Below are 12,407 nucleotides of genomic sequence, written 5' to 3' on the forward strand. Positions count from 1 at the left end.
GTTTTTTTTAGATAGCGCATCGCCTTTAATTATTAACTAAATAAGTTTCGTTTTAACTTTAAGCTTTCAACGCCGTGTAATAAATCCAATTTACTAATGTCCATAACCGTAAGTTCATCGAGTGGACGCCAAAATGTCGGTGTTGAAGCTAGCGGCTGCTGGGAGATGTCAACGTCAGACGCCCGCCCCCACGTAGCTGAGAGCATAAATTGAAAATTGTATTCAAAAGTGAAAAATGCAATCTTCAAAGCCCTGCAATTGACTTGAAATCTATTTAAATCGCATTCATTTGCATATACGTGCTGTGTTTGCAATGTGTGAGTGCGCGCCGCTGAAACTTGAGCTCTGGTTATATTTTTTTCTTCTTTTTCGCTGCCTTGCATATGTGTGCGAGCGTTGAATTTTTTTTCTTTTTTTTGCATACGAAACGACGTTTTGAACGTCGTTGAGTTGAAAGAATCATTCAAAAGCGAGCCAACAAGGTCGAGCGCCTTATTCGGGCGCTGCTGCTACGGCCATGGCTGCTTCCAATGCGGGTTTATAATATTTTTATTACATTTTTCCAATCGGCGTTTCGGCCGGGGGCCCACGTCCCGCCTTGGAAGTAGTAGAAGTGGATGTGGAAGTGGAAGAATGGGAATGTGAATTGGGAGCGCGTTTAAATATACGCTCGTATCGTTGACAATTTGCCGATTTTGTGTGTTTGTGTGCTTTATAATTAGCAACGCACTTCGGTCGTTGGCACTGCCACTCGTACCGAGTATCTTCCTTTTATTTAGTTCTTATTCGATTGTATTTTCTGGTTGTGCGGCGGCTCACTTTCCATTTTTACCTGCAAGGCAAAGGCAGCAGTGGCGGGAGGGGGCTCTCTCCATGTTTGATTGTGTGATTGTGTCTGGCATTAGTGTGTGTGTGTGTGTGTGTGTGCGAGTGTGAGTGTGAGTGACGCAGTGCCACCAAAGTCGCTTCGCTTCCGTTCTATTGTTCGCACTTACTGACACCAGCCCCGCCCCCACTCCCCTCCCGACACTCCGTAGCAACGACAGCAAGAGCAACAGCATTAGAAGCAGAGAAACTCACTCTACGCACTCGAATGCTTTAATTGGAACTAATCTTTGTTTCGTTTTTGGTTACAACGACAACAACCTGTTCTGTTCCGTTCTGTTCCGTTCCGTTCGAATCCGAGCAGCTACTGCGAGGTGGCAAGCAAAAGACAAGCAACTGTGTAGGAATGACCGTAATGGCCAAAACTACGTTTGAAGAAATATGCGAGAATGCCAAATTAGCCAGGGACATGGCGCTGACGGGTAACTATGACTCGGCCTGCATCTACTACGAGGGATTGCAGGGACTGCTGGCACGCCAGCTCAAAGCCACAGCGGATCCCATGCGGAAGGGCAAGTGGAGCATGGTAAAATGCGACGATAAACCCTCTCTGTCACACGATCCACTCACCGCTCTCCCTTGTTTACAGATCAATCAGCAGATCAGCCAGGAGCATGCCAAAGTAAAGGCCATACAGCGTACACTGCAGGACATATCGCTGGATTTGCAGACCACTAAATTTGCCCACAAGCTGCGCCACCAGCTGAGCGACGAGAGCAATGTGAACAAAGATCCCGCCGCCTGGTTCAAGCCCGATCCGGATATTTGGACGCCACCGCCCAAGGATCCAGATGTCTGGGGTCCGCCCAAGCCCCCACCCTCGGCCTCGGCCAGCACCACGCAGGCTGTGGGCCGGCGAGCCGCTGCCAACAGCCGACGCACCACCTCCACCGCTCCGCAGAGTAACCGTCCCAGCACAATCCCACAGATCACGAGCCGAAACGGTCCGAGCACCGCGCGCAATGTTCGCAACTCGTCCGCCGCCGCCGCCTCCACATCAAACAGCGCACGTGCCACCAATGGCCGGGCGGGGGGACGAAAACTTTCCACCTCAAACAACGATCGCAATGCCAACAACAACGACAGCAAGGATGAGGACTCCGTCGCAGGCAGCAATGGCGGTGGAGCGGGCGACGGCGAGGGCGGCGACACGCAGGCCGGCGAAGAGGAGCGCAAGTTCCAGCCAAACAATCACATCGAAGCCGAGCTGGTCGACATTCTGGGTTAGTTTTTATCTCTATCATTACCCCCCCATTCCTATCCATTGTCTGTTTCAGAGCGTGATATACTGCAAAGGGATCCCAAGGTGCGGTGGAGCGACATTGCCGATCTGCAAGATGCCAAGCGGCTGCTCGAAGAGGCTGTGGTATTGCCCATGCTGATGCCGGACTATTTCAAGGTGCGTCATCGCTTGTCTTGTTTACCCTGAACTCTGAATCACTTCGTTATTATCTACGGTCGGTGTTGGGTCAATAAACGCTATCCGTGCTCCACAATGTTTGTAGAGCGGTTTAGTAATTTCCATGATCACATAAATCATCAGAGCTGTAATGAAATGGCAGTGAAGCACTCTGCAGGGAATAGGTACGCCTCTTGTGGGGGAAGCAAAGAATCAAGCACTTTCCTTCAGCTCTGATCATTTGGAAGAGGATTCCCTCACTTTATATGGCACTTGCTGAGAAAGTTGTATTTATTATTGTATTGTATTTCCTCGTGGCACAATCTTATCTACAAATTGTGTGTGTGTGATAAAGTGATTCGTCGTCTGATATCTATGTACAATACACACATGTATCTACATATATATCAGTGGCACAAACAAGTGGTTTAATTGATGTATTTTCATGTCGTTGACAGGCCGTCATTTGCCGACTGATTGAGGGTTAGGCTTCTAGTTTTAGTATTCCTTAAGTAGAGTAGATTTATTCACGTAATTTCTCTCTTGCAGGGCATTCGGAGGCCATGGAAGGGTGTGCTGATGGTCGGACCACCGGGCACGGGCAAGACGATGCTGGCCAAGGCAGTGGCCACCGAATGCGGCACAACCTTTTTCAATGTCAGCTCTGCGACGCTCACCTCCAAGTATCGCGGCGAGTCGGAGAAGATGGTGCGCCTACTGTTCGAAATGGCGCGCTTCTATGCGCCCAGCACGATCTTCATCGATGAGATTGACTCGCTCTGCTCGCGCAGGGGGTCGGAGACGGAGCACGAGGCCTCGCGACGCGTCAAATCAGAGCTGCTGGTGCAGATGGACGGCGTGGGCGGCGGCGAGGAGCAGGCCAAAGTTGTTATGGTGCTGGCAGCCACCAATTTTCCCTGGGACATTGATGAGGCGCTGCGTCGGCGGCTGGAGAAGCGCATTTACATACCACTGCCGTCGGATGAGGGGCGCGAGGCGCTGCTCAAGATCAATCTGCGCGAGGTGAAAGTGGACGATACGGTGGATCTCACCTACGTGGCCAACGAGCTGAAGGGCTACTCCGGAGCGGACATTACCAATGTTTGCAGGTGGGTAGACGTTTACTGCAGGAAGGCTGCTCTGCTGCGTCAAGTGGGATTCTAACCTCTCGTTTGTCTGTCTTGTTTGTTCTCGCAGGGAGGCCAGCATGATGTCCATGCGGCGGAAGATTGCTGGCCTGACGCCCGAGCAGATCAGGCAGCTGGCCACCGAGGAGGTGGACCTGCCCGTGTCCAACAAGGACTTCAACGAGGCCATGAGTCGCTGCAACAAGAGCGTGTCCAGGGCGGATCTGGACAAGTACGAGAAGTGGATGAAGGAGTTCGGCTCGTCATGATGGCGTTACCGTCGCCCCCCCACAATTTCTGGCAATTGTAGGAATATATTTTTGAATACCCTAAAAATAGGCGCTTAAGTTATTAAGCTTTTAAAGTGAGATCCGATCCGATCCCTACCGATCCAATCCGATCCGCCCGGGGGAATAGTTGAACATATTTTATATATAACATTTTGCATATACACCACATACGGTATGAACTATATATATTTACATATTTATATACATACGATGGAAACGGAAGCCGTTGGAATTACAAAACAAAAGACTAACCGTTCTCTAAGAGGAAACCCAATGAAATGCAAATCTGAAATGGAAACGAATTGAAATATAAAGATAGGCAATATGTTTATACAATATACACACGCTCGATAGATAGATAGATGGATGGAAATAGAGATAGAGATACAACCCACGCAACAATCACACACCACACCATGCACCACACAATCCTTCCTATACTAATAGTACTAAAATAGTTAACCCAATCTGCACTCTATACTCCATATATATACACGATAAGGAATCGCTTTAAACGCCGCCTAGCCTTGGGCCCCATCAATCCCCCCCATCCCTCCATTATAAAAACCACACTCCATGAATCGTTTTTACCTAAAAAGTTGTATTTTTAACAAGCAAAGCAAAGCAAACGTTCACTGTCTAACATTTAATATTAACTGTCGCTTAATTTATACATTAAATTACGTACTATACATATATCATAGTCTAGTGCAGGCAGATGATGGCCGATGGCCGATGGCTGATAGAGCAACTCAAGAAATGTTAACTTAAACCACATGCAAGAAACGTTCCCATTGTCCATTCGTCGGCGGATGAACCTGAAGCAATATGTACTTAAAGTGAAGATTCTGAAATTTTAAACAATAAACACAAGTTTTTAACTCGATGAGATGTCGTTTATTAAATATTTCATACTTTATACTGTCTGTTCTAAAAGCTCCCCAACTACTGGATGCAATGCGTCATGCGTCGCCCCCGCCTACCTCTCTTCTACTACTACTACTACTATGGCAGTACATGGTACAACCCGTACACCCCATCTAGTACGGCCTCGAGGGCGGCGGCATGGGCATTAGGGGACCCATCATGGGATACGGCGCCGAGCCGCCAGCCGAGGGATAAGGGGGATAGGGCATCGATGATCCACCCGGCGAGGGATAAAAGCCGCTGCCTGGCACATTTCCGTACGCTGGCGGATGTGCGGGACCTGTGCTGCGACGTTGCTTGCGTAGCAGATCCTGCATTTTCTCGGCTTTCAGGCGGCGCAAGTGCATGGTGCGGCGGCTGGCAAGAAACTCCTCCAGAAAGGACTCGACGTTCAGCTCGTTGTCGTTGAACTTTTTGACCATCTCCTCGGTCTGCTCCTCGCTCTCGGAGGCGGCTGTCTGCAGAAGGGCCAGGGCCGTCTCCTGGCCCACTCCGCCTGTCTTTTTGTTGAGCTCTGTGAGCTTCTCCTGCACGGAACTGCAGCAGTTGCGTCCCTCCTCGGACAACTCCGACAGCTTGCCGCGCAGCTCGATGATCTGTGGCTCCTTCTCGATGTTCTGCTCCGCTCGGTTGCGATTGTCCTCGAAAATGGTCTTCTTTTGTTCCTTCAGCGCCAGCAGCACCTCGTCCACCTTCTCGTCCAGCTTTTCGTCATTGTTGAGCAGCTCCTTGAGCTGGTCCGAGCTGAGCGGCGCGATCGAGGTCTGCAGTTGGTTCAGATATTCCTGGTACATGACTACAATTTACGTGGAAAAATTAAACTAAAAAAATTTATTTGCGACTCTATTTTTAATGACTATTATTGGTATGACCATCGGTCACAGGGCACCAGCGACACTCAGAAATATATCAAAAATATACTGACGAATTGAAGTTCTATTTTACATATTCCTCGTTTTTGATCTTCCGTCGGATATTCCCAGCTATATAGAATATTTAGCCATGCCCACATAATTTTAACAGATTAGTGAATTAATTTTCTAATTGACTGGTTTATTTTAAACACTTGCTTTTATTGCATTTTGCTTAAAAAGAGGTTTTAGCGAAAATGTTCGAAAAAAACGAAAGAGAATAGTCGTTCAATTGTTCAATTTAGATTTATTACATTGCTTGGCAATTACTTAATTAAAAGATTAAATGTCTGATTGGGGTTATAGATCTGCAACGGATTGGCGGCATAGATGGTGACCGGTAGATTCCACACCATCGTCTCGACGGGCATCTCGGCGGGCGCCTTCAGTTCACCGGACTCAGGATTGGGGCCGCCGAAATCCATCATCGTGCTGGTTACAAATTCAAAATGCAGCCGCCACTTCACATCGACGAGGTCGGTACGGAATGTGGGCGTCACGTGGAGGGGAATGGGCACCACCACCTGCGTCTGCAGTGTGGCATAGCACACCTGATGCGTGGTGGCGATGGTCGAGAGTTTGCCAGTAGGCGCTGGTGTGTCCTTCTCCCGGGCACTGCCCGAAGTGGCCGATCTGTGCATACTGTCCACCGCCACGCCGCTGGCTATGCTGGCCATGTCAAAGGATTGTATGGAGGAGGCATCGTCCCCGACAGACGACTGCGACTGTGACAGGGCCTGTGCTGGCTGTGGACGGATAGGAAGCTCCTGCTGCTGCAGCTTCACCGAGAACTGGACGCAGCGCACCTGACAGCCATCAAAGTCCAGGCTCCCCACAATGTCCTCGCCTAGCTTATAGGCGGGTTTGAACAGGCAGAAGCGGCCAACGAACCCACGTTTGTTCGAAATGCGATAGAACTTTGGAGCCCGACGTGCAGTCACGTTCTAAAAGGGAATGAATGTCACTCTAAATGGTAAATGGTAGCTGGTACCCGGAGAGGTGCTTTACTCACCTTTAGATGATGCCAGGATATCTCCAGTTCGCTTATCTCACGCTTCTCCAGGAAGGGATTGGTGGGCGCCAATTCCTCGTTGGTTTCGACCGTCACCGGGAGCTCGTCTGGTCGGGCTATAATGGGAATGGGAAGCACGCGAATGGGCACTGTAAGTGTCTGAACCTTGGACTTGACCCGCTGCGTGGCTATGGTGATCTTGTAGAAGTATCTGATGTCGTGGCCGCGATATGTGGGCGGACCATCGCGCGGCACAAATTCATTAAAGAAATCTGTAGATTGAAGGTCACTTCTGGATAAATTCCATTTGCTCTGGCAGACTCCCACTCACATATCTTGGTCTCGCCGGGCTGCAGCTTTAGGTCGCAGAACAGTATCTTCGGTTTGGTAGCCACAATCACCTCTCCGGGCGTCTGAGTCACCGCGTCCAAGGCGGTTCTTCCTATGAGCTCGGTCAGCTCTTGCGTCTTGTCCGCTGCGGGCGTGGAATAGCTGGTCTTGCGGTAGCAGTGAAGCTGTGCCGAGGCCCAGGCAAGGTTCTCCAGGCTGTAAAATATGGAATTTAACAAGCTAATTCGCGTCATTGGCTGAAACTCGTACCCTGCTTCGTTGGCATTCCTATTGGACGGCGGCTGCTCGTCGGCAAAGACTTTGTGGGTGAATTCAATCAAACACTCTACGCGTTCGCCCGTGGCATAGATGGCCGAGTCGGCACGCACCAATTTGGCCTTAATTTCAATCATCTACGATATGATTTTTTGCTATGTTTACTTCTGTTTGTTGTCTATACCGTCTGAGAAATATACCAAAATATACAAACGTCCATGCCCTGGTTAACAACAAATGAGTCTTCAAATACCAGGAACATTGCGACTGTTTTTTTTGTTGACCTATTTTGTTTAAACCTTTTTTTACAATAAATACAATAAAAACATGGACTAAAAACTAACCAATTGTGTAGAAAATTGATGCATTAATTGAATAAAATTATGTGGGCAGCGCTGAGGGTTATATTTAATTAGTTATATTCCACGGAAGATAAAAAACGAGGAATATGTAAATAGAACTTAGTTGGTCAGTATATTTACGGTATATTTTTAAAATGTGACGGTATATTTTGATATATTTCTGTGGGACGGTATATTTTAACGATAAGCGGTCACACTGCTGTCGATAGTGACATCGATAGTATACAATTGTTCTTCGAAGAACATCGACAGTGCAATCGATAGTTCTCCACCTCTAGTTCAAATCGAGACATTGGGTTCTTTTGTGTCAAATTTCGTTTTTTTCTCTCGTTTAAGTATTTCGAATAGGCCAATCATGTATAGAATTGATTCATCAATCGCACAAAATTGAGTGGGCATGGCTAAATGTTCTATATAGATAGTATTATTCAACGGAAGAAAGAAGACGAGGAATATGTACATAGAACTTGAATGCGTCAGTATATTCTCGGTATATTTTAAAAATGCGGCGGTATGTTTCGGTATATTTCTGAGGGTCGGACGGTATATCTTATCGATAAATCCGCGGTCACACTGATCACTAATGTTTAAACCGCGAACCATGAAACAACACGAACGTGCCGAATTTTTTTTCTGAATTCAGAAAAGTCCGCTGTTATTTTTCGCAAGCCGCGCGCGTCGCTCAAAACTGCGGACTGCGCAGCCGTCGATGCCGTTGCGTCGCGAAATGTGCAACAACAAAAATACAAATACAAATACAAGTGCAACGAAAAAAGTGAACAAATCTTCAATTGTGGCCTTAATTTAATTAGTTAATTAGGCAAGAGTGTAGTGTAGTGCAAAAAGTGCAGTTTTTACATCCGTACTTCACTGGAAAATTGGAATATACATAATAATACAATCACGCGGCTAGACGCCAGAAAGAGGTATTGCAATTGAGTTAATTATGAGTTCTTGCTCTTAATTGTTTGCAAAATAAGTGCCCTCCCCCACTCAACTGATTCCCCCTCGTCCACAACAAACAATTGCCATGTCCGGCTTAGCAACAAAAACAACAAAGACAGCCAGCAGCGCAACAGCAGCGACATTCCAACGGCGTCTGCAGTTCTACACACAAACACGAACACATACACATACACGCGTGCTCCACCCGCTCTTCTTTCTTTTTTGTACTATCCGCTTTTGAAGCTCTTTCTCCCTCCTCGTAACAGAAGCTCCTTCCCTCTTCCCTTTGAATACGTAACAGGATACGTAATTCTCTACGCTTATTCTCCCCCGCTCCAATACGTAACAGTGGCTTCTCCACGCGTGATGGGATGCGGTTTAGAGAGTAGATCTTCTTGTTAAGCCCCCGAAAAGGGTGCGACACAGCATTACTGGTCCTCCTTCTCCTCCTCTTCTTCTCCTTCTTGTTTTTCGGTTATTTTTTGTTGTGCTGCTCACCTTCATTTGTTATCAGCTTTTTACCTTTGTTTTTTGATCGTTTGTTTCGTGAAGATGTTGCTTCCATCACACGAAAAGTCTCCACTCTACTCCACACTCACTCAAGCGCGCTCTCTCCCCCTCTCACTCACTCACGCAGAAACAACAGCTATACCTGTTTTAGTGGAGGAGAACAGCTCTGCTTCACAGTGATGGTGTGTGAGAGAGAGAGAGGAGCAGAGCAGAGTCTCTGCTTGCGAGAGCACAGGAAACCTGTGGATAAAAAAAGTAACAACAACATCACTGGAGAGCAGACTGGAAGATTGGAATTTTTAGTGCTGCTTGGCTGTTGCTGTTCCTCTTTGACCAACAGGTTTTTAGTAGCAGCAGCGCAGCAGCAGAGGCGCTCTTTACATGATTATTTTTCTACTACGTTTTTGTCTTTTTTTTTTTTGTTTGTTTGCGGGAGTTCTAGCTTTTGCCACCTCCCGTTTCTACTTCTATTTCTCCTGCTTCTTCTTCCACTTCTTTTGCATGGCAAAAGTTTCGGTCATTGTACTGTTGTCTTGCCTACCACAAAGCAACAACAACTACAATTACAAGCCTGTTTTGCGGTTCTTGCCAATTCTCGATTATCTTTTTTTTGTAGCTCTATTTTGGCGCTCCCTCTCCCTCTCTCTCTGTTTTGTATGCTGCCGCTGCATGGCTATGCATTTTTCATAGCTGAACTTTGTACTTTTGTTGCATGACTCATGAGATTGTTACACCGCCTAGGATGGCGGGGGGGGGAGAGGGAGCAGAGGTTTTGCCATGAATTGGTGACGGAGGCTAATTTGATCTTCCAAAGTGCGATACGTACGGCACTCTTATCGTTCCCGGGAAATCAAAGAAGATTTCCCTCTTAAAAGTCCTTAAATAACAACAATTACCGGCAGAGGGAGTGAGTAGAATGTACATATTACCTTTTTGGCCCATTATCAATGAGCACGTTCCACATTCCATTCCGTTCTGTATGCCTTATCAATGTGTGTCCCAAAAAAATAAAGGTCCCAGATAAACCAAAAACTATGACAATAAACACACAATGCAATTGCATTGACAGCCGCAGAAAGAGGAGGAGCGGGGGAATGGGAAATGGAAGGGGAAGGGAAAAACAAATATCAAAAGTTCAACAAATAAGGTGGGAAACAGAGCCAAAGAGAAGACGAGAGCAAAAGCAAGAGGCGAATGTAGGCCGAATCGGATCCGATCAGACGCCCATGTGCGGCGAGAAAGAGAGAAACTGGGACACACACTCAGCGACAGAGAGACGGAAAGAGAGAGAGAGAGAGGGACACCACTTACACGTGTGTACAGGTGTGCGAGTGGGCCAGACAGGTGCCCGATAATCCAATTACGATGCGATATAGCCCACACATAGATTCCATTCAAACAACGGCGGCCCACGGCGGTCTATTTGCTCATTGATAAAAGACTTTTGAACAAATCAAGGATCCACAAAGAGGGTAAACAATAGACTGTGTCCCTGTTTCAAGGAAACTCGCCGAATTCCATCTCCATCTGGTTTTCCAAGTAAATATTATCGCAAACCCCAGGCCACCAGACCCCCAGACCCCCAGACAATGGTCTTCAGGTTGTTTTGGAAACACCTTCTGGCAAACGCAATGATTGTCCACTTCCTTCTCAGCAAAGTTGTTGAGCAATCGCCGGCCCCAACGATAGAATTGCTGCAACATGAGGAATGGGGGGGGAATGGGTTGACCAACTTATCGCCGCCTTTGCCACTTATCAGCAGTTCCGACTTTTAACTTAAGGAATTATTACGTAGCATTCGATTGCGTTTTAGTTGATTTCTTTTTAGGGGTTCTCTTGGGGTAGTAGTGTAATAATTACTGATAGTATATCAGGTATGCTCTAAATATAACAGTGAAGAAAGACGACACTGTTTCTGTTGAAAGAAGGTGATTTTTTGCTGGCTGGAATTTTGAAACTCTTCCGCTTCTAGAGATCTCTGCAAAAACCTTTATATTTCTAGGGATTTCTGTTCTTTGGAATGTTCATATTTTGAGACCCGCTTCCCCCTCTCTCTTCCTGGCCGCCCAATCACTGCTGCTCTTGTGGCACAGCTGCAACTTAACGCCACTGCAGAATGGGGCACAGGAACCCCTTCCACTAAGTGGCACCCCCTTTGCTCATTGCGCCTCTCTCTCTCTTATGGATTTACGCCTATTTAGCAATTCCTTTTTCCCCCCCCATTTTGGCGCGTAATTGGAGTCTCTCTCAGAGATTTTCAGATTTCACAGAGATTCAGAATTCTCTTTCTGTTTATTTTTGGTTCTGCCACTCCTCCGTCTGGCTCTGCTCCTGCGCCTGGCCCTGCCCCTGCACCGCCTTTTGTTTACATTACTTTTGCTTTCGACCGATCCCGCAATAATCCCATAAGTATTGGGATATCTGTATATCTGTGTGTGTTTCGCCTTTGGCTTTGCTCTTTCGTTGGTTTTTGTTGTTGTTTTTTTGCACAAATTATAGTTTATTATTCCACAGATTTTTTGGGCGGAAGGAGGGGAGTGGAGGGGAGAGTTTTATCTGGAAATCGAAGCTTTTGTTCGTGCAGCTGTTTGTCTCCCTCTCCCTCTCTCTCTGTCTATAAGGTGGGTGCTCTCTCTCAACAAAAGATCGTATGGATCCGCCGCGCGCATATCATAATTCATGGGAAATCGTAAAATCCTCTATAAAAAACCTAAAAATTAGCTTGAAACAAATAAAAAACAAAACAGAAATGTGTAAATAGTCGCACATGAGTTATGGATATCCGTTTTTATTGTTTTCAATTTGTTTTTAGCTTCATTTTGTGTGGGGGGGCTTTTTGCATTGAAGATTAGATAATATTTTGTAAATTATATTCTCGAAATATGAAACTCTTTCTTGCGGCGTTCTTTGGGACATTTACATGTGTTTTTTCTTAAGATTTTATCGAATATAGAATTCTCTTTGAAGTTCCCATGAGTTTTTCCCTACGCTGATCTCCAGTTTCTTCAGTTTTTTTGGTCTATATAAGGTATATGAAACCTTTACCCAAAATCCCAAATGAAGTCTCGAAAATGTGTTGAAAATTCATTGCACATTCAGTGCCTGGATCGATCGAGTGTGTGCGGTCAGTGCCACGCCCATTTGTGGTGAGGGGGCAAAGGGGAGTATGTGTGTGTGTGTGTGTGGAGGAAACCCGTTTCGCAAATCCATTCGCTTGAAGAAATCAAACCCGTTTCCATTTCCAACCGTCTCTCCAACGAGGCCTGACTGACCGTGATTTTTGCTGTTTCTTGTTGTTGTTGTTTTTTTGTTTTGTTTGTTGTTTGTTTTTTTTTGCGAGTGAGTGAGTGAGTTATTGTCGTAAACCGATGATCAGACTTGACTGTAGAGTGGAGGATATAAAGCTATACATCTCCGAGTGTGTGTCTTGCTT

The 12,407-nt window shown here is 46.5% G+C and overlaps 4 protein-coding genes across 10 annotated transcripts in view; 2 read left to right on the plus strand and 2 right to left on the minus strand.

The window, feature by feature from the left end:
• Positions 1-25: 25 nt before the first annotated feature.
• Positions 26-4,587, plus strand: LOC6591815 (katanin p60 ATPase-containing subunit A-like 1). Its single transcript, XM_002017200.2, has 6 exons — positions 26-108; positions 1,190-1,411; positions 1,475-2,108; positions 2,163-2,284; positions 2,834-3,393; positions 3,482-4,587. The coding sequence occupies exons 1-6, from the start codon at positions 97-99 to the stop codon at positions 3,678-3,680; spliced, it is 1,749 nt and encodes a 582-aa protein (XP_002017236.1). The 5' UTR covers positions 26-96; the 3' UTR covers positions 3,681-4,587.
• On the minus strand, positions 4,584-5,449 carry LOC6591816 (vacuolar protein sorting-associated protein 37B). Its single transcript, XM_002017201.2, has one exon. The coding sequence runs from the start codon at positions 5,420-5,422 to the stop codon at positions 4,742-4,744; it is 681 nt and encodes a 226-aa protein (XP_002017237.1). The 5' UTR covers positions 5,423-5,449; the 3' UTR covers positions 4,584-4,741.
• A 311-nt stretch (positions 5,450-5,760) lies between these two features.
• On the minus strand, positions 5,761-7,994 carry LOC6591373 (RAB6A-GEF complex partner protein 2). 3 transcript variants are annotated; one of them, XM_026990168.1, is made up of 4 exons: positions 7,980-7,994; positions 6,883-7,294; positions 6,552-6,823; positions 5,761-6,483 (listed from the first exon to the last, which is right to left on the minus strand). In XM_026990168.1, exons 2-4 carry the CDS (start codon positions 7,292-7,294, stop codon positions 5,806-5,808), a joined length of 1,362 nt encoding a protein of 453 aa, XP_026845969.1. In that variant the 5' UTR covers positions 7,980-7,994; the 3' UTR covers positions 5,761-5,805. The 3 variants fall into 3 exon arrangements, with proteins under 3 accessions (XP_026845969.1, XP_002017238.1, XP_026845965.1); XM_002017202.2 differs by lacking the exon at positions 7,980-7,994 and having other exon boundaries at positions 6,883-7,097; positions 7,152-7,329; XM_026990164.1 differs by lacking the exon at positions 7,980-7,994 and having other exon boundaries at positions 6,883-7,330.
• A 166-nt stretch (positions 7,995-8,160) lies between these two features.
• LOC6591374 (afadin) overlaps positions 8,161-12,407 on the plus strand; it is a 61,151-nt gene continuing 56,904 nt past the window's right edge. For 3 of the 5 annotated variants that reach the window (XM_002017203.2, XM_026984661.1, XM_026984662.1), the window contains exon 1: positions 8,170-8,445. The gene's annotated coding sequence lies outside the window, so the exon portion shown is untranslated. Of the gene's footprint in view, positions 8,446-12,407 lie in introns of all 5 variants that reach the window. The other 2 variants (XM_026984663.1, XM_026984664.1) reach the window with 1 other exon arrangement.

This window comes from Drosophila persimilis, unplaced genomic scaffold (assembly GCF_003286085.1).
Source record: "Drosophila persimilis strain 14011-0111.01,24,50 unplaced genomic scaffold, DperRS2 tig00000000-arrow-pilon, whole genome shotgun sequence".
Lineage (NCBI taxonomy): Eukaryota > Metazoa > Arthropoda > Insecta > Diptera > Drosophilidae > Drosophila > Drosophila persimilis.